General features: G+C 49.4%; 4 protein-coding genes and 2 non-coding genes across 6 annotated transcripts; 1 reads left to right on the forward strand and 5 right to left on the reverse strand.

Annotated features, from left to right (window-relative positions):
• Positions 1-186: 186 nt before the first annotated feature.
• On the reverse strand, positions 187-1,326 carry YALI1_B25988g (uncharacterized protein; the record flags this gene model as incomplete). The annotated part of the gene is made up of 1 exon (XM_501115.3): positions 187-1,326. One exon carries the CDS (start codon positions 1,324-1,326, stop codon positions 187-189), a length of 1,140 nt encoding a protein of 379 aa, XP_501115.3.
• Positions 1,327-2,199: 873 nt separating this feature from the next.
• Positions 2,200-4,032, forward strand: YALI1_B25997g (uncharacterized protein; the record flags this gene model as incomplete). Its single annotated transcript, XM_501116.3, has 1 exon — positions 2,200-4,032. One exon carries the CDS (start codon positions 2,200-2,202, stop codon positions 4,030-4,032), a length of 1,833 nt encoding a protein of 610 aa, XP_501116.1.
• A 146-nt stretch (positions 4,033-4,178) lies between these two features.
• On the reverse strand, positions 4,179-4,271 carry YALI1_B26017r. Its single transcript has one exon. It is a non-coding gene; the product is annotated as a tRNA-Ile (tRNA).
• Positions 4,272-4,705: 434 nt separating this feature from the next.
• Positions 4,706-5,821, reverse strand: YALI1_B26033g (uncharacterized protein; the record flags this gene model as incomplete). Its single annotated transcript, XM_501117.3, has 1 exon — positions 4,706-5,821. The coding sequence occupies one exon, from the start codon at positions 5,819-5,821 to the stop codon at positions 4,706-4,708; it is 1,116 nt and encodes a 371-aa protein (XP_501117.3).
• A 1,085-nt stretch (positions 5,822-6,906) lies between these two features.
• YALI1_B26045r lies at positions 6,907-7,026 on the reverse strand. The gene has a single exon (XR_002432081.3). It is a non-coding gene; the product is annotated as a 5S ribosomal RNA (ribosomal RNA).
• A 279-nt stretch (positions 7,027-7,305) lies between these two features.
• Positions 7,306-13,722, reverse strand: YALI1_B26112g (uncharacterized protein; the record flags this gene model as incomplete). Its single annotated transcript, XM_066094198.2, has 1 exon — positions 7,306-13,722. The coding sequence occupies one exon, from the start codon at positions 13,720-13,722 to the stop codon at positions 7,306-7,308; it is 6,417 nt and encodes a 2,138-aa protein (XP_065950270.2).
• Positions 13,723-17,513: the final 3,791 nt, after the last annotated feature.

Genomic DNA, 17,513 nt, shown 5'->3' on the forward strand with positions numbered 1-17,513 from the left:
TGTACATTCTGTACTTGTATTTTTATGCATGAAACTACAGTATGGTATGCTTGTACTCGTACTGTTTTGATACTTGTCCCACCACTCACGATTGGAAAATATTACAATAATAAATTATAATTACGTATATAATACAGTCTCTGTGTAAATGTGTTTGTGTCGTGTAAATGTCTCATCGCAGCTGTTCTACGCCCACATGTCATCCTCGTCATCGTCCCAGGCAAAGTTTTTGGACTCGGATAGCTTGAGGTGCTCCTCAAACTTGATTCGCAGAGCCTCCTTCTCCTCGGCAGTTGGCTCCTTGGGTTTTGAGGAAGCAGCTGTCTTTGCAGGAGCAGGAGTAGGCGCCTGTTTCTTAGGTGCCTGTCGTTCTGGGCGTTCCTGTCGCTCTGGCAGCCGTCCCTTTGGTTTCTTTTCGAACCGCGCGTCCAGTTTTGAGTGGTGGTCGGGTTTGTGGTGGTTCATCGAGTCCCGTCTGACGTGACCGTTTCGAGAGTTGCGTCGTTCTTTGGGCTCATTATTATGGCCGCTATGGCCGTTGTGGCCGTTATGGCCATTGTGCTGAGGCTGGGTCTGGCTTTCATCCCATTCACGAGTGTGGCCCATCTTCTTCTGTCGATAGGTCTCCCGCTCTCTCTCACGTAGTTCTCGTCGCTGCTGCTTTGCCACATCGTCGGGAACAGTCTCGAACGGAGCTACACGTGCTGACGGAGGTGCTAGGCGTGATCGAAGATCGTTGGCAGATACAGAGCCGTTCTTTTTGTATTCGGAAGCAGGACCTTTGGGAGGCGTACTGATGAGTGGCACATCCTTGGGGTCGATTTTTGTCTCTGTCTTTGCGTCTGTCTTTGTGTCAATCTTTGCGTCGCTCTTCTTGGCCCATCGTGACTGGCCCAGGGTCTTCCGGGGACTGGTGGTCGGCGTATGTGGCTCTTCCTCCTTCTTGGGTTCAGGCTTACTAAGACGAGCAGCAAAGGCCATCGCTGCTGGCGACATGGTCGACGAGTTGTCAACGTCGCTGTCGGACTCTGACGAGTCCTTCTCTGAAAAGACAGAGACTGTCGAAGAGGATACTGGTCTGTCGTTTTTGGAGGGCGAGGCAGCCGATTTTGCTGATGTTGTCGAGTTCTCAGTTTTGTTGTTCTTGTCTGTGTTGCTTGCGGCGTTTGCTTCCTTCAGCTCTGCCGCCTTTTTCGCCCATCTGGATGCCGATAATCCCGCCATGTTGTGTGTGATATATTGGAGATTTTCTGCGTGTGGTGGAGTGAATGTGGGTTTTGTCAAGTGGTGATTCTCACGCGCCTTATCAAAATTTCCCACCTGCATTATGCGAGTCAACCTCACAGACCCTTTGGACAATGTCGCAATGCTATACAACAGAACAAGAGCTAGACTATGGGCACAAAAAGAAGGCTAATCTGAATGTTAAACCAGTTGCTGTCAATTACAGCAGTATGGCTTCCTCATGAAACAATGACATTCCATTCATACCACCTAACATCCAGTTCTAGAAGGTCCTCTCTGCTCCCACTGTACAGTATGTACTGTCCTTCTGTTAACTTCTTTTAGCGTGCAGTTTGCCTCACCTTTTTGGGCAAACAAATTGATGCTTAGAGTTACGTTATTAGGCTGGTATGGGCTGGCGGTAGAACCTGACAAGCAGTGTGAAAAAAATAAAAAAACAGGAAGAAGCAAACACATGTGCCTGAAAGAGACAATAGTGGGGCGATTTCAAGCGTAGAAGTAACCAGAGTAAGAGGCGTACCAGTAGTAAGCGCTCTGTGTGATTGTCTTCTCTATCCTTACAGTGATCTGAGGAGATGAAGTGGGCGAGATCTCGCCAGAGTAGCTACAGTAGCTAGATGTTCATGAATGGTGGGATCTGCGTGAGTCAGTCTCAACAGACTTTTGAAGGGTCATTATTTTTTCTGTTTTTCCAATTGATGAAATCCCATGTAGCCAATTACAAGGAAGCTTACTAAGCAAGTGATAATTCATTAAGGAAATCATATTGTAAGACGCTACTGTACAAGCAATGTTTGCTTCCCGTTTTCTCTGTTTTCAAACAGGGCTACTTGTATTACAGCATTATTTAGTGTATTCCACACATCATTATCCTCTCCACGCACGTTATCCCAAGCTGGCTCTCACAACTTAATCAATCCCAATCCGTGATGCGTGAAACGCGTCTTCACCACCATGTCAACACTCGAAGAGCTCAAAGTACTACGCAAAAAGTTGTCTGACGCGCTCAAACGCAGCCAGGATGAAGCCAAGACGCAAAAAATCAAAGAAAACCTTGCCAAGGTGTACAAGAACATGGCGTCCAAGGTGGCACCTACAGACTTCACCAAAGCCATTGAATACTCCAAGTACGTCATTGATCTGATGCCGACACAAAGCCCAGGGTACCTGACAATAGGCAAAATTTTGCAGGAGAACAACAAGGATGACGCTGCTTTGAAGATGTACCAGATAGGGCTCAAACGGTGTCCTGAGGACGACAAGTTGAGACATGTTCTCAAGAGTCAGATGGAAGTGGTTCAGAGGAGATTGGATAGCAGTTTTAAGCAGGAGAAACCGACACAGACGACCCAGAGGACTTCAAAATCGTCACTGACGGAAACAGGGAGTCTTACCGAAGTAACGCCAAAGACATGCATAGATCCTATGACCACTTTACCTGCAGAGGTGGTGGAAAACATCTTCACGCATGTGCCGTTCCGCACCGTTGTGAGAAGCATGCGTGTATCTAAGACATGGCAGACGACCATCGAGAGCATGCGTCATGTTTGGAACAGCCGGATCAACTTCTCTGCTGCTCCCAAGGACCGTCCTGTGTCCGTCAAGGCTATGGAACGGTACTTCAAGCTGGCCACCAAGGCATCCCCCACAACTGACTTGGACGAGCTCAAACACGCCAAAAACAACATCCGTGTCATTAACTTACTAGGCATGCATTCAAAGTCGCAGGAGTACGCCATCAATCAATGGCTGGGGGCTTTCTGGTTCTCCATCGAAAGGATTAATTTATCTTTGGACGGGATCAACACCATCAAATTTGCATCTCACCTGAAGAAGCGAGCTGAATTGATTCCTGAACACCGAGCTTCGCCATCGGATACCATCACACATCTCAAGCTGTTCTCAAGCTCTACCAATGTAGATGCTCTTGTCAGAAACATCATCACGTGTATGCCTAAACTTATATCCTTGGAAGTTATCAACAATCACAACCAGAAAACGCTCAACGTGGTCACCCCAGAGCCCTTCAAGGCTCCTCTCCCACTTTCCCATCTGAGAGTAGAAGATAATACCATTCCTCCTCGACTAGGGGCAACCTTTGCTCCTAACGCATACAAAGAGATCGCCAGCATCGTCGAACACTGTTCAGACACACTGACAGGTCTATCACTGTCGGCCATTCCTATCGAATACACAAGGCCGTTATCAAAGCTGACACATCTGGAATTGGCAACAAGTAACCATCTGATGGAGATCCGCTACCTTCCCAACTTCATGGCCAAGCTGCAACACGTGAAGCTTGACAACCATCATACCCCGCATTTCCTTAACTCGTTGAACAAATCAACATCCCTGCATCAGCTAAAATCTCTGCATTTGGACCTCCTTGGACCTCTGAAGCTTGGATCTACCCTTGTTCCTTCCCGAGTCCATGATCTGTTCAACCTGTCTCTACCCAGTCTCGAAACACTGAGCTTTACAAACTACATGTCTAACATTGTTCCTGGCTGGTTTGAGCTGCTCACAGACCGTCTACCCACCCTCGTTCACCTTGATCTGACAAACTGCAAGCTTGGAGACATTGAGATGAACGCTCTCACCAAAAGGAACAAGCTAACCAACCTGGAGTTCATTGGATTGAAAGATACACAGGTGACTGGACCTTCTTTAATTGCTCTGGCTAAACGCAAAGTCGGTATGGACGTCACTGGCCTGGATATGCGAACAGACACTTTCAGGTGGTTGGCTTATGAGAGTGGAGTCACTGTGAAGAACGACCAGAAGTAGTAGTATATAAAGCAATTAGTTTCATTAACAAATGAACAAGTGAATAATGAAAAATCAACAGTACATGGTACAGGATCCGTACGTACAGGTAGGTGTAGTTAAAAATGAGCGACTTGTTGCAATATTGGCAGAGGGCCAAAAATAAATGGTCCCTAGCAGGATCGAACTGCTGATCTTCGCGTGGCAAAGAGGCTAACTTCTTATTAGCACGACGCCTTAACCAACTGGGCCAAGGGACCGTCGAATTATTACTCAAAAAATTGGACTTCCTTCTTATTCCTAAAAATGTGAAATTTCGCCGAAATTTGCTGAAATCTGTCTGAAGGTGCTTTTATTATAATACTCTACGCATTTTATATGTGGAAAGATGTTAAAATTCACGCTTACGTATGATTTATGGAACATTACACAAGTTAAAAGTTCAAAGAATGGGTTTAAAATGAAGATGTCGGGCCAGCTTTGAAGAAATCGTACTGAACGACATTGATAATACTTACAGGGTAAAGCGTAAGGCTTATAATAATTTAAAGGGCAATTTATCTACCATTTATCGGTCTTACTTCTACAAGTATCACTATCTTTGACATATGTTATGTTTGAATATCTCATCTATAAGTTACTGTAATATCAAGATCCTATTGTACCTACTGTACAGTACTATAGAGCTGATAGCTTATTTGACCTCGTGCTCCTTGTGCTCCTTGTGCTCCTTGTCGTCACCGTAAGCCTTGGTACCGTAGTGACCGTTGATACAGATGATATCCTGGGGTCGGTAGTCTTGCTTTCCTGAGAAGAAGACCTCAAGGATTTTCTTGGTGCCCTCAGCGTATCGGCCTTGGGCATCAATAGAAGTACCAGAGATATGAGGGGTCATGGCGTTTCCTCCACCGTACTTGTTTCGCATTGTTCTCCAGGGGTGGTCCTTTGGGGCGGGCTGAGGGAACCAGACATCACCACCGTAGCCTCGAATCTTTCCGGACTCGAGAGCCTCAACAATGTCCTCAGTGACACAAATAGCTCCTCGAGCGGTGTTGACGAGCCAGGCGCCATCCTTCATGTGGGAGATGAGCTTCTTGTTGAAGAGGCCCTTGGTGGAGGCGTGCAGAGGACAGTTGATGGTGACAACGTCACAGAGAGAGAGCATCTCCTCGAGAGACTCCACTCGTCGACAGCCAATCTCCTTCTCGACATCAGCGGGCATGGGCTGGTAGTCGTAGTAGAGCATCTCCATGGGGTCGAAGGGCTTGCATCGCTTGAGGACTCGCTGACCGATTCGCCCACCTCCAACTGTACCAATGACCTTACCCTCTAGGTCGTAAGAGTCCTTGGCGACAGCGGCAACGTCCCAGCCACCAGAAATGATCTGCTCATGAGCAGGGACGAAGTTTCTGACCAGAACAAGCATGGTCATGACAACATGCTCAGCGACCGACTGAACGTTGGAGCCAGTGACTTCAAGGACAGCAATGTCTCGGGCGTTGGCGGCATCTAGATCGACATGGTCAGAACCAACACCGGCAGTGATACAGATCTTGAGCTTCTTGGCCTTGTCAATTCTCTCCTTGTTGATGTAACCGGGATGGAAGGGGGTAGTGATGACAACATCGGCATCAACAATCTCCTTGTCGAGAACGGAGTCGGCGCCATCCTTAGAAGAGGTAGTTACCAGGGTATGGCCCTGGGACTCGAGCCAGTCTCGGATACCGAGCTCGTTTTCAGTGCATCCAAGTAGCTTGGGCTCATCCTTGGCGTGGGAGCCGGCGTCGTAGAGAACAAGAAGGACCTTCATTTTAGTTGTTGTTGTAGTTAGATGTAGTGGTTGCTAAAGACTGTGAGTCGATGAAGAAATAATGGATGGTGAGGACCTCTTTTTATATCTTTTCACAGTCTCCACACCATGTCCTGGGCATTGATCCGCGGTTTGCTCATTGTGCGGCGCATAAATACAAGGTTGGAGGATCCGATTGAGTTTGTCAACATGTTCTCACTAACTATCTGTATGCTACAGTAACAGCGCATTTAGCGGCTTTAAATGACAAGATAAGTAGGGTTTTTATATAAAAACCCTTCATTTTTCCGCACGAAAATGTTTATATTTTACTTCATTCCTCCCCATCCAAACTACCACAACTTCAAACACCTCTTTACTCCCCCGCTTTATCCGAGACAATCATTTTCGAGCCGCACGACGGAGCCGAATTTCATTTCCAAGCCGCATGACATGACGGATCAAAGGCTGTCAATAATGATGATGCCTTGAAAAGACGCCTCAATGTGGAGATTTAAGCGAATAGAAAAATATCGTGACGCCATCCAACTCAACAGAATTATTTGCGCCGCTACCTCCCCTGTCTATGTACTTCCTGGGTCACTTGGAGTCACCATCTGAGTCTCATAAATCCATCTCATCATCTTCACCGACATTTTTTTGTCTTTTGGTACCCTATAATCTGTAGTGGTGTACAGATGTGGCACTCAGAAAGTACTAAAACTGTGGATCCCCAGTATATTTAAACGGCGTTGCTTCGGTAAAGCTGGATGACTTTTCAACTAAATTGGTTGACTGGTTCACCATTCATCCCAAACGTCCATAATATTCTCGATTTTCATTGGCAAGAGTTACTTGTATACTTCAGTCGAATAGCAATGTATTGTGGCTCACCAACAGGTGAAGCTTACATGAAATACGTTGATGGTGTTATTACATAAATTCTTTCAATGATGAGATGTTCTCTCTTAAAAAGTCTACAGTATAATCCCATACAGTAGATACTCCATTCTGGCTCTCTCAAGTGGTAAGACATCAGCAACTCTCACAGATATGAGGTCGCCTCTTAACAGAGAAAAAAAGAAAAGCCCGCCGCTGTGGCAAAAGAATTGCAGCACCTAGGATTCTCGTATGGTCTCCCACTACAATACTAACTAGGCTCTCTGGTGCTTGACTATGGCTGATCGGACGGGAAGCCGTATTTTCACCAGGATATGGCCGCAACTATAATGTATGATCCCAAATTGACTCATAAGGTATTGTGTGCTTAGTAACCCATTGAATTAAAGAAACACCACATATTGGTCACGTGATTTTCCTAGAAGACGTCATGACCCTCTCGTACGAATCTGACTACAGTAACAAACACAACTACAGCACAGTTTACAGTATCGTATATATCCAGTTACAGTACTTAGTTCAAACTGTACAACCTCAATAACATAATAAGATACAATCAATTAATAATAATAAACAAAATCCTTCACATCCTCCTCACGATCCATCTATTTGAGCTTGAGATCTCGCTGCTCAATGGAACCGTTACCGGGCAGTCGAGTGCATCCCATAAGGAAGTGATCAACAGCTCGAGCACACTGTCGACCCTCTTGGATACCCCAGACAACCAGAGACTGTCCTCGTCGACAGTCACCGGCAGTGAACAGGTTGTCCTGGACCTTGTAGAGTCCAAGATCCTTGACATCGCCGGTCTGAGTCTTGATGTTTCCTCGTCCGTCTCGCTCAGCAGCGAGCTCCTGGGCCTCGGGACCAACGAAACCCATGGACAGCAGAACCACGTCGGCGGGGAAGAACTCCTCAGAGCCGGGAATCTCGCTCATCTGCCAGGCGCCAGACTCAGACTGCTTCCACTCAACTCGAACAGTCTTGATACCCTTGACATTGCCCTCTCCGTCGTCAACAAACTCCTTGGACAGGATACCGTACTCTCGGGGATCCTTGCCGTAGTGAGCAGCCACTTCAGTGTGACCATAGTCGACTCGGAAGATTCGAGGCCACTGGGGCCAGGGGTTGTCCTTGGGTCGAGCAGGGGTAGGTCGTGGAAGCAGCTCGAAGTTGGTGACGGACTTCGCTCCGTGTCGAGTAGAAGTACCCAGACAATCGTTACCAGTGTCTCCACCACCAATGACAACAACGTGCTTGTCCTTGAGGGACTCTCGAACCTCATCCATGTCACCGTCAAGCAGAGACTTCGTGTTCCATCGGAGCAACTGCATGGCGAAATTGATGTTGTTGAGAGATCGGTTCTTGATGGGCAAGTCTCGAGGAATGGTGGATCCGACACACAGAACGACAGCATCATTGTCAGCTCGCAGACCAGACACAGAAACTTCCTTGTCCTCACCGACCTCGGTGTTGGTAATAAAAGTGACACCCTCGTCTCGCATCAACTGGACTCGTCGCTCAACAACCCGCTTGTCCAGCTTCATGTTGGGGATACCGTACATGAGGAGACCTCCAATTCGGTCAGCTCGCTCGTAGACAGTCACAGAGTGGCCTGCCTTATTGAGCTGATCGGCAGCAGCCAGACCCGCAGGACCAGAACCAATAATGGCAATGGTCTTACCAGTTCGAGTGGCGGGGGGCTTGGGCTTAATCCAGCCCTGCTCGAAACCGTGATCGATAATGGCACACTCGATGGACTTGATACCAACAGGGTCCTCGTTGATACCCAGAACACAGGCACCCTCACAAGGAGCGGGACAGATTCGTCCAGTGAACTCGGGGAAGTTGTTGGTCATCAGAAGTCTGTCGAGAGCATCCTGCCATCGGTCCTGGAACACGAGCTCGTTCCACTTGGGGATGACGTTGGAAATAGGGCATCCAGTGTCAGACTGGCAGAAGGGGACACCACAGTCCATGCATCGGGCAGTCTGATACTTCAGCTCCTCCTTGGTCAGTCGGGTGTTCATCTCGTCCCAGTCCTTGGTTCGGTTCTTGGCATCTCGATACTTCTCAGCACGTCGAGTGTACTTCATGAAACCTCGGGTCTTATCGAGCTTGACCAGCTTGGAAGCCTTGGCCTTTGTGGCGTTGTGGTCGAGAATGGCGTCCTCCAGATCCTGAACAGGAGGCTCCTTTCGGGACCGAGGAGTGGCACAAGGCTTGGGGGTAGCAGCTCGCTTGAGCTCACCGTTGGTGATGTCGGCGTCAGGGTCCTCCTTGATGGCATGCATGTAGCCAGAGACCTCTCGCTTCTTGGCCTCAGCAACCTTGGCAGCTTGCTCCTCCAGAACTCGAGCGTAATCGGTGGGCAGTACCTTGACAAACCGGGGCAAGATTCGGTTGAAGTCTGTGAGAACTCGGTCAGCCAGCTCGGAACCGGTGTAGTGTCGGTGGTCCTCAATCAGGCCTCGCAGGAAAGCAATCTCCTGGGGATCAGAGACAGGGCCCAGCTCAACAGTCTCGGAGTTGACGTTGTTGACAAACTCCTGGCCCATGTCAAGCACGTAGGCAATACCACCAGACATACCGGCGGCAAAGTTTCGGCCAGTGGAGCCGAGAACAACAACACGACCTCCAGTCATGTACTCGCAGCCGTGGTCTCCACAGCCCTCAACAACGGCAGTGGCACCGGAGTTTCGGACACCGAAACGCTCGGCACCAACACCTCGGAAGAAACAAGTACCGGAAGTAGCACCGTACAAACAAGTGTTACCAACGATGATATTCTCCTCAGCCTTGAAAACAGAGTTCTTGGGAGGATAGACGACGATTCGGCCTCCAGAAAGACCCTTACCAACGTAATCGTTACAGTCTCCCTCCAGTTCCAGAGTGATACCGGGTGCCAGGAAGGCACCAAACGACTGACCCGCAGAACCCTTGACATTGACGTGAACAGTGTCGTCAGGCAGTCCAGCCTCACCAAACCGCTTGGAGATTCGGTAGGAGAGTGTGGAACCAAGAGATCGATCAGTGTTGATGATGTCACAGTCAATGGTGACGGGAAGACCCTTGTCCAGAGTGACCTCAGCCTCGTCAATGAGCTTGTTGTCGAGTCGGACATGGAGTCGGTGGTCCTGCTTTCGAACCTTTCGGGTAGCAACACCAGGTCGAAGGGTGTGAGCAGGAGTGAGAATGGGAGTCAGATCCAGGTTCTTGGTCTTGTGGTTTCGAAGATCGTCTCGGACTCGCAGCATCTCGGCGTGGCCAACCATCTCGTCAATGGTTCGGAATCCAAGCTGAGCCATGATTCCTCGAAGCTCATTGGCAATGTAGTAGAAGAAGTTGATCACATGCTCGGGGGTACCCTTGAACTTCTGTCGCAGCTCGGGGTCCTGGGTGGCAATACCGACGGGACAAGTGTTGAGATGGCACTTTCGCATCATGATGCAGCCCATGGCAATGAGAGGAGTAGTAGCAAATCCCCACTCCTCGGCTCCGAGAAGACAGGCAATGGCAACATCTCGACCGGTTCGGATCTGACCATCGGTCTGGACAGTGACTCGACCTCGCAGATCGTTCAGAACCAGAGTCTGGTGAGTCTCAGCAAGACCCAACTCCCAGGGGAGACCGGCGTACTTGATACCGGTCCATCGAGAGGCACCAGTTCCACCATCGTGACCAGAAATGAGAATGTGGTCAGCCTTAGCCTTGGCAACACCGGAGGCAATGATACCGACACCGACTTCGGACACCAGCTTCACAGAGACTCGAGATCGAGGGTTAGAGCACTTGAGGTCGTAGATAAGCTGCTTGAGATCCTCAATAGAGTAAATGTCGTGGTGGGGAGGAGGAGAAATGAGACCGACACCAGGAGTGGAGTGTCGAGTCTTACCAATCTGCTCAGACACCTTGTGTCCGGGAAGCTCACCACCCTCACCGGGTTTGGCACCCTGAGCCATCTTGATCTGGAGCTCATCGGCGTCAGAAAGGTAGTACGAAGTGACACCAAATCGACCAGAGGCAATCTGCTTGATGGCAGATCTCATAGTGTCTCCATTCTCAGCAACAGCGGATCGCTCGGGGTCCTCACCACCCTCACCGGTGTTGGACTTACCACCAAGTCGGTTCATGGCAACGGCAAGAGTAGAATGGGACTCCATTGAGATGGAACCGTAGGACATGGCACCAGTGACGAATCGTCGAACAATCTCGGTCCAGGGCTCAACCTGATCAATGGGGACAGGGGTAGCGGCATCGAAGTCGAAATCAAGCAGACCTCGGAGAGTACAGTCCTTGATGGCTTCGTACTCGGCCTTAGAGTAAGCCTCATAAGCCTTCTCGTTCTTGTTTCGAACAGCATCCTGGATGTTCGAGATGGCAACGGGGGTGTTGACGTGGGGGTCTCCACCATCTCGGTAGTGGTACTCTCCAGACTCGGGCAGAGACTTGGTCTTGACAGTCTCTCGCGAGGGGAAACCTCGCTCGTGAAGGGCAATGGCATCCTCTGCAATGAAGTCAAAGGTGATACCCTTGATTCGCGAAGCAGTACCGGCGAAGCACTTGTCGACTACAGAGTTGTCGATACCAAGAATCTCAAAGATCTGGGCACCCTTGTAAGACGCGAGAGTAGAGATACCCATCTTGGACATGACCTTCAGAATACCGCCGTCAACGGCTGTCTTGTAGTTGGCCACAATCTGGTCGTCAGAAAGAGGTTCCTTGATAAGACCCTCCCGGTTCATCTTGGCAAGGGTCTCGATAGCCAAGTAGGGGTTGATAGCGTCAGCGCCGTATCCGAGCAGAACACAGAAGTGGTGTACCTCTCGGGCCTCGGCAGTCTCGACAATCAGGGCAACTCGAGATCGCTGCTTCTGCTGCACAAGGTGGTGGTGAACAGCACCACAGGCCACAACAGAAGAGACAGGGACTCGGTCAGCAGAAGTCTTCTTGTCGGATAGGATGATGATCTGGTGCTTGGCGTGGATGGAGTTGGAGGCCTCCTCACAGATTCTGTCAAGAGCCTTCAGGTAGCCAGCGGGGCCCTCAGATTTGTCAAAAGTGATATCAATGGTATCTGTGGTCCACTTGGGGTAGTGTCTGTGCATCTCGTGCAGCATTGCAGTCTCCTGGATGGTCAGAATAGGAGAGGGAAGCAGCAGACGGTTGCACTGGCTGGGGTTCATCTCAAGCACGTTACCCTGGGGTCCAACGTAGCACTCCAGGGACATGACAATAGCCTCTCGAATGGGATCGATGGGAGGGTTAGTGACCTGAGCAAACAGCTGTCGGAAGTAGTCAAACAGCACCTTGGGCTGCTTTGCGAGGCAAGCCAGAGGTCCGTCGTTACCCATAGATCCAAGAGCCTCCTTGGCAGTGGCAGCCATGGGTGCCAGCAGCAGAGAAAGCTGCTCAGCAGTGTATCCGAACGCAGGGAGACGGGGATCGCTCTGGACAGAGAGCTCGTCGATCTTGACCTCGAGAATGGAGGGCATCTTGGACTCAACCTTCTGTCGCATGTCCTCCATGGTGATGACGTTGGCGTGGATCCACGACTTGAAGTCCACTCGGCCAGCAATCTTCTTTTTGAGCTCTCGGTCATCAACGACTCGTCCCTCCTTGGTATCAACCAGCAGCATTCGTCCTGGTCGGAGTCGGCCCTTCTGGATCACCTTCTCGGACTCGATCAGAATGACACCCACCTCAGAGGCACAGATCATTCGGTCGTCGTCGGTGATGTAGTATCGGCAGGGTCGTAGACCGTTTCGATCGAGGTTAGCACCACAGTACCGTCCGTCGGCAAAAGTGAAAAGAGCAGGGCCGTCCCAGGGCTCCATAAGGCAAGCAGCCCACTCGTAGAAAGCTCGCTTCTTGGAGTCCATGGTGGTGTTGTTCTGCCAGGCCTCTGGAATCATCATCATAACGGCCTCGGGCATGGACAGGACACCATTGATGACCAGCAGCTCAAGGACGTTATCAAAGGCAGCGGAATCGGATCCTCCCTCCTCGACAATGGGGTAGAGTCGCTCAAGTTCGTCTCCAAACAGACCAGATTTCATCATTCCCTCTCGGGCTCGCATCCAGTTCTTGTTTCCTCGCAGGGTGTTGATCTCACCGTTGTGTGCGGCCCATCGCAGAGGCTGGGCTCGGTCCCAAGAGGGGAAAGTGTTTGTGGAGAATCGCGAGTGGACCAGAGCAAAGTGGCCCTCGTAGTCGACGTTGAGCAGATCGTAGTAGTAGTTGTAGACCTGGACGGGAGCAAGCTGGCCCTTGTAGACCATGTTCTTGTTCGACAGCGAACAAATGTAGAACCAGTTGTGCAAACCAATGGTGTGAGTGGACTGCTTTCGGAGCACGTAAAGCTGCAACTCAAACAGCTTCTCGAACTTGGAGTCCCATTCGTCCTCAGTGTGAGGGCCTGACTTGAAGGCCTCAGACAGCACAACCACCGGCTGCAGGATCAGAGGCTCTCGAGACAGAGCAGCGGGACCAAGAATAGAGGAGTCTCGGGGGACGAATCGCCAGCCGAGCACCTCAAGGCCCAGAGACTTGGCAATGGACTCAAACGTGTCCTTGGACTTCGCCAGCACGTCCTGGTCGTTTTTGAAGAAGAGGTTACCGCAGGCGTACTGACCCATGGGAGGCAGCTCGAAGTCGTAGAGCCGCTTAAACTCCTTTTTGATGAACTTGTGGGGGATGGAGGTCATGACTCCTGCTCCATCTCCGTCTCGTGCGTCGGATCCCACGGCTCCTCGGTGGGTCATGTTGCAGAGCAGATTCTTGGCGTCGGAAATGATCTTGTGCGATTGTTGGCCCTTGATGTTACAGGCAAAACCGACACCACAGGCATCTTTTTCGTACTCGGGGTCGTACAGGCCCTGTTTGGTGGGGAGCGCGCCTGCCCACGAGCCATTGTTCTCGTTGTATGAGATGGGGTTGTACTTTGTTAGTTTGGAACGAGGAATACTAGAGTATAGCGGCTTGCTAGAGATCAGTTTCTGGGACGGTTTTGCTTGAAGCATGACCCATGTCGCCGAGTTATTTTCTCTGCTCGTCTATCTACCTGATTTCTATGGTGTGGTTTTGATTGGTGCGACAAGTGGTCCTTGAAATGCAGTAGTGCATGCCAAGGGAAAAGAGGGGAGATAGTGGCAAATGAAAATTGAATAAAACGACTCATTCACGCCATTGGAAGAGTCGTAGCTCCGAGATCGCTGCATCTCTGAACACGCGTCTGTCTCTAATACGTATCTTGTCATCGGATCACCCATTTTTCCACTCCACCCTCTCACTCTGAGTTCCCTCTCCTTTCACAACCTTAACCTGCGTCACCACGCTTAAGCGAATCCAACGATAAGCTAAGCGAAACTAGTCACACAGATAGTGAACGGAGTGCACTAAAGCCACCTAAACCACAGTAACAAAATCAATAGCAAAATATCGCCACCACCATCCAAAAACTCGTCGTCCTCCATTACTCACTTCTTGTTGTTCTTCGTGATCCATGCTAGTTTCCTCCTTCTTGTCGCACAGCGTCTGTGGTTAGTTGCTTGTCTTTTTGGTCGGGATGTTGTAGGCGTGGTCGCCACGTCGATACTCACATTTTCTCAATCAAACTGGCTAAGGGTCTGAGAGCTCTCAATTCTGGGGATAGCTTATTATGTATATCGTGTCGGGCACCTGCGGGGAAGGTTGGAGTCGGGTTGAGATGGAGGCTAATCTGGCTAATAGACGGGCTTCCATTGGCCCAAATAAACGTGGCTAGTACGCCAGGCATGCGCCCTCCTGCACCCGTCTCTTTGTCCCCCGGCGTGATTGATGGCTTCAGACTGTTATCAGCGGACTCTCCAGCCAATCAGAGGTCTTCGGTGACTCATGAACGTTGATACGAGGAGAGAGAAGTGACGGGCTTGGTTGAGATGTAGATAGTTGAGAGGCGACTAAAATCTTACTTCTCATTAATGACACGTGTAGGGCCTATTTGTCGTTTCCCCATGGTTTTATGACGTTCAATATCTCATACACTTGCACTGATTTCATACACCAAAGTGCACCACAGCAGCGAGGTCCAACCCACCTTCCCCTCCACAGGTGGAAATGTGAAAGTTCGCCTAACCACGAGTAACTCGCGCCAACCTAATCAAGTGAAAAAGTGAAACGGATTTTCACCCTAAAAAAAGGGTATGAGGAGCTACAAGTAGTGGCGAAGAGAGCGCACAAGAGCGATTGCGGTGAATTGAGTCGAATTGTATTTTTTGACAGCGGCCACGCCTGTATTTACAATCTCACTTCTTATCTTCCTGACGCTACTTGGGCTCGTACTAACATCGCATGCCACGGATGACGGCCTCGGCTCTTCGTTCAAAAAAGCAAAATCAAAGACGAAAACAAACGCTTTTTGACAGACGACAAGAGGACAAGAACTGCAAGACTACAGCTGCGCCAGAGTGACAGTACCTTGTGTAGTGCCGGCCGAGGGAGACAAGATTCCCGGTCTTTCCGGTGGAACATCGTACTCACAGATATACCAAGATTTCCGTGATATAGCCGTGCCAAAGCCAACCTTGACATGTAGATAAGCCTGGCCAGTGCCTACAACCTGTGACCATATTTAAGAGCGAAAACACTGACCCATGGCATTCATGTCGAGGACCACTTTGTCGGGCGAAAAAGTCCGGGGCATCTCTGTCATTCAAAGTTTAGCTGCGGCACATCCGGGGTGGCACGACGTGTGAGAGTCGGTTGAGATCGGTTTAAGGGGTCCAAAAATGCGGTGAAAAAATAACGGACAAGTGAAAATTTAACGGTCTGTTTAACGGGCGATATCGGGCCGGTGGTGGGGAGACTACGAACAGTGGCGGTATGTAGGAGTGGCCAAACAACATATACTTGTAGTGGCGTCACCTGGCACTGAAACATGGCCCCATTTTCTAGGCACTTCTTCAGCTATTCCTTTTTCCTCATAAAGATAATCACATTCGTAGTCCACTCCATTGGCCCGTGTAGCGGCTCAGGTGCAGCTGGACCGCGGCCAGAGGCATGTCAAACCACCTGTTTTCGTGAGAATCAAACTGTAATGTGACGTCAGTGGAATGGGAGAAATGGGGAAGAAAGCAAACAGCTTTTTCGTCAAAGACGTTGCATTTTTCGTCGGCAGTACAGACGGTACCGGTACGAGTACCGGTTACAGATGAGTGCGGTCTGGCGTTTTCGAAGCTGTCACTGCATACGTCTTGGTTTCAGCTACAAGAATATGAAAGGACTCTTGTCGAATCGCCCCATTCCACACCCCACTTAAATAGCACATCGAAACACGATGATGGGGAGACACGAACACATTTCAAAAAATTACGAGTACGATACATGTGTGTACTCAGGCTATGATCGAGGGCAACACGAAACGACTGTACAGGTACCATTATGTACATACTGATATGGTACATACTGGAATAGCATATACTGTATCTTATCCGCATCCCCGCCATATGCGTAGCGGGAAAGAAAACTCGTCGTGCTTTGGTTTTCACACTTCCACGGTTATCGTGCGGGGTGGACCAAGGGAGCGTCCTTCTCAAATAGGATGAAAGGACCAGGGTGGGACACAATTACAGTAGATGGCATATGAAACGTCGCTATAATTCGGCGGATAAGTGTCTGAAAACCCAGCTGTCAGCTTAAATCGACTCACACGACTGTCGTTAATACAATGGTAGTTTCTAAATCGCTATACCTCCACTGGTTATCCGTTAAAGCAACCCCTTCATTACACGTCTTACTCCTTCCCCCAGCTCAGTCTAATGGTACAGGTCCTTTTGTAGCCTAACCTCCCAACTTACAATACAGTATCCACAAGAGAGGGGAAACAGGACAGGGTACCCTGCGAACCGCACTTGTGGGGTGCTTGTGGGGTAAAGGAGTATATTTACGTGCTCTTAAACAGAGACTGAATCATATAATCCCATGATATCAAACTGTCCCACACAATATCTCGACCTAGTCCCTTTCACCCATATTCCCCACCAGCCTGTTCTCCATTCATCCAGAACTCTATCGGATAATATAGAGTGAGGAGCGTGAGCGAGGTCATTGTACGACTCATGATTGGTGATAATTATCCGACACTAGTCTACTGTACTTGTAGTATAGACATTGCAAAAACATCAAGCAATGTACAAAAGGGGCAGTAGTAACACAAGCTGTGGATCTCTAGACGTTTTCACCCTGCTGTAACCCTCTCGTCCACCAAAATTGGCACTTTTTGCTCTTCTGAATGACTTCAATTGCTGTTGTGTAAAAAAAAAAACTTCACAACGCACATTGGATCTGACTCAGTGATGTGCTCGACTCAATGGCGTCCACAGTCGAAAATCCGAACTGCAAGAGCTATAAAAGGACAGCTATGAAACGGTGATGAAAAATTAAGAACCAACTGCAGGACGACAAAAACAGGAAGAGAATCGTGACAACGTCTATCAGTATGGCGGTACCTTGCAGAGGCTGGCTGCGACTCTTGGCTACGGCAAGGTACACTGTTAGTTACAGCAGCAACGCTGATCGTGCCCTTAGTTCCTAACAAACGCCGTACATACCTCCTTTAAAAACGTCTCTGTGACGTACGAGTACAAGTACAAGTACGAGTATAAGTGCCGTGCTCATACTGAACTTGCAGATCTTTCATATAGCAACTGGCCACAGAATGGTACGGAAAATACGCATAGTCACGCACGTGGTATGTATGGCTTCGAGTCCGATATCGCTGCGTGGAACGGTGTGATGGCAGGGAGAATATGATGGTGCTACAGGTGGAGAAAAA

The sequence above is a fragment of the Yarrowia lipolytica genome, chromosome 1B (assembly GCF_001761485.1).
Source record: "Yarrowia lipolytica chromosome 1B, complete sequence".
Lineage (NCBI taxonomy): Eukaryota > Fungi > Ascomycota > Dipodascomycetes > Dipodascales > Yarrowia > Yarrowia lipolytica.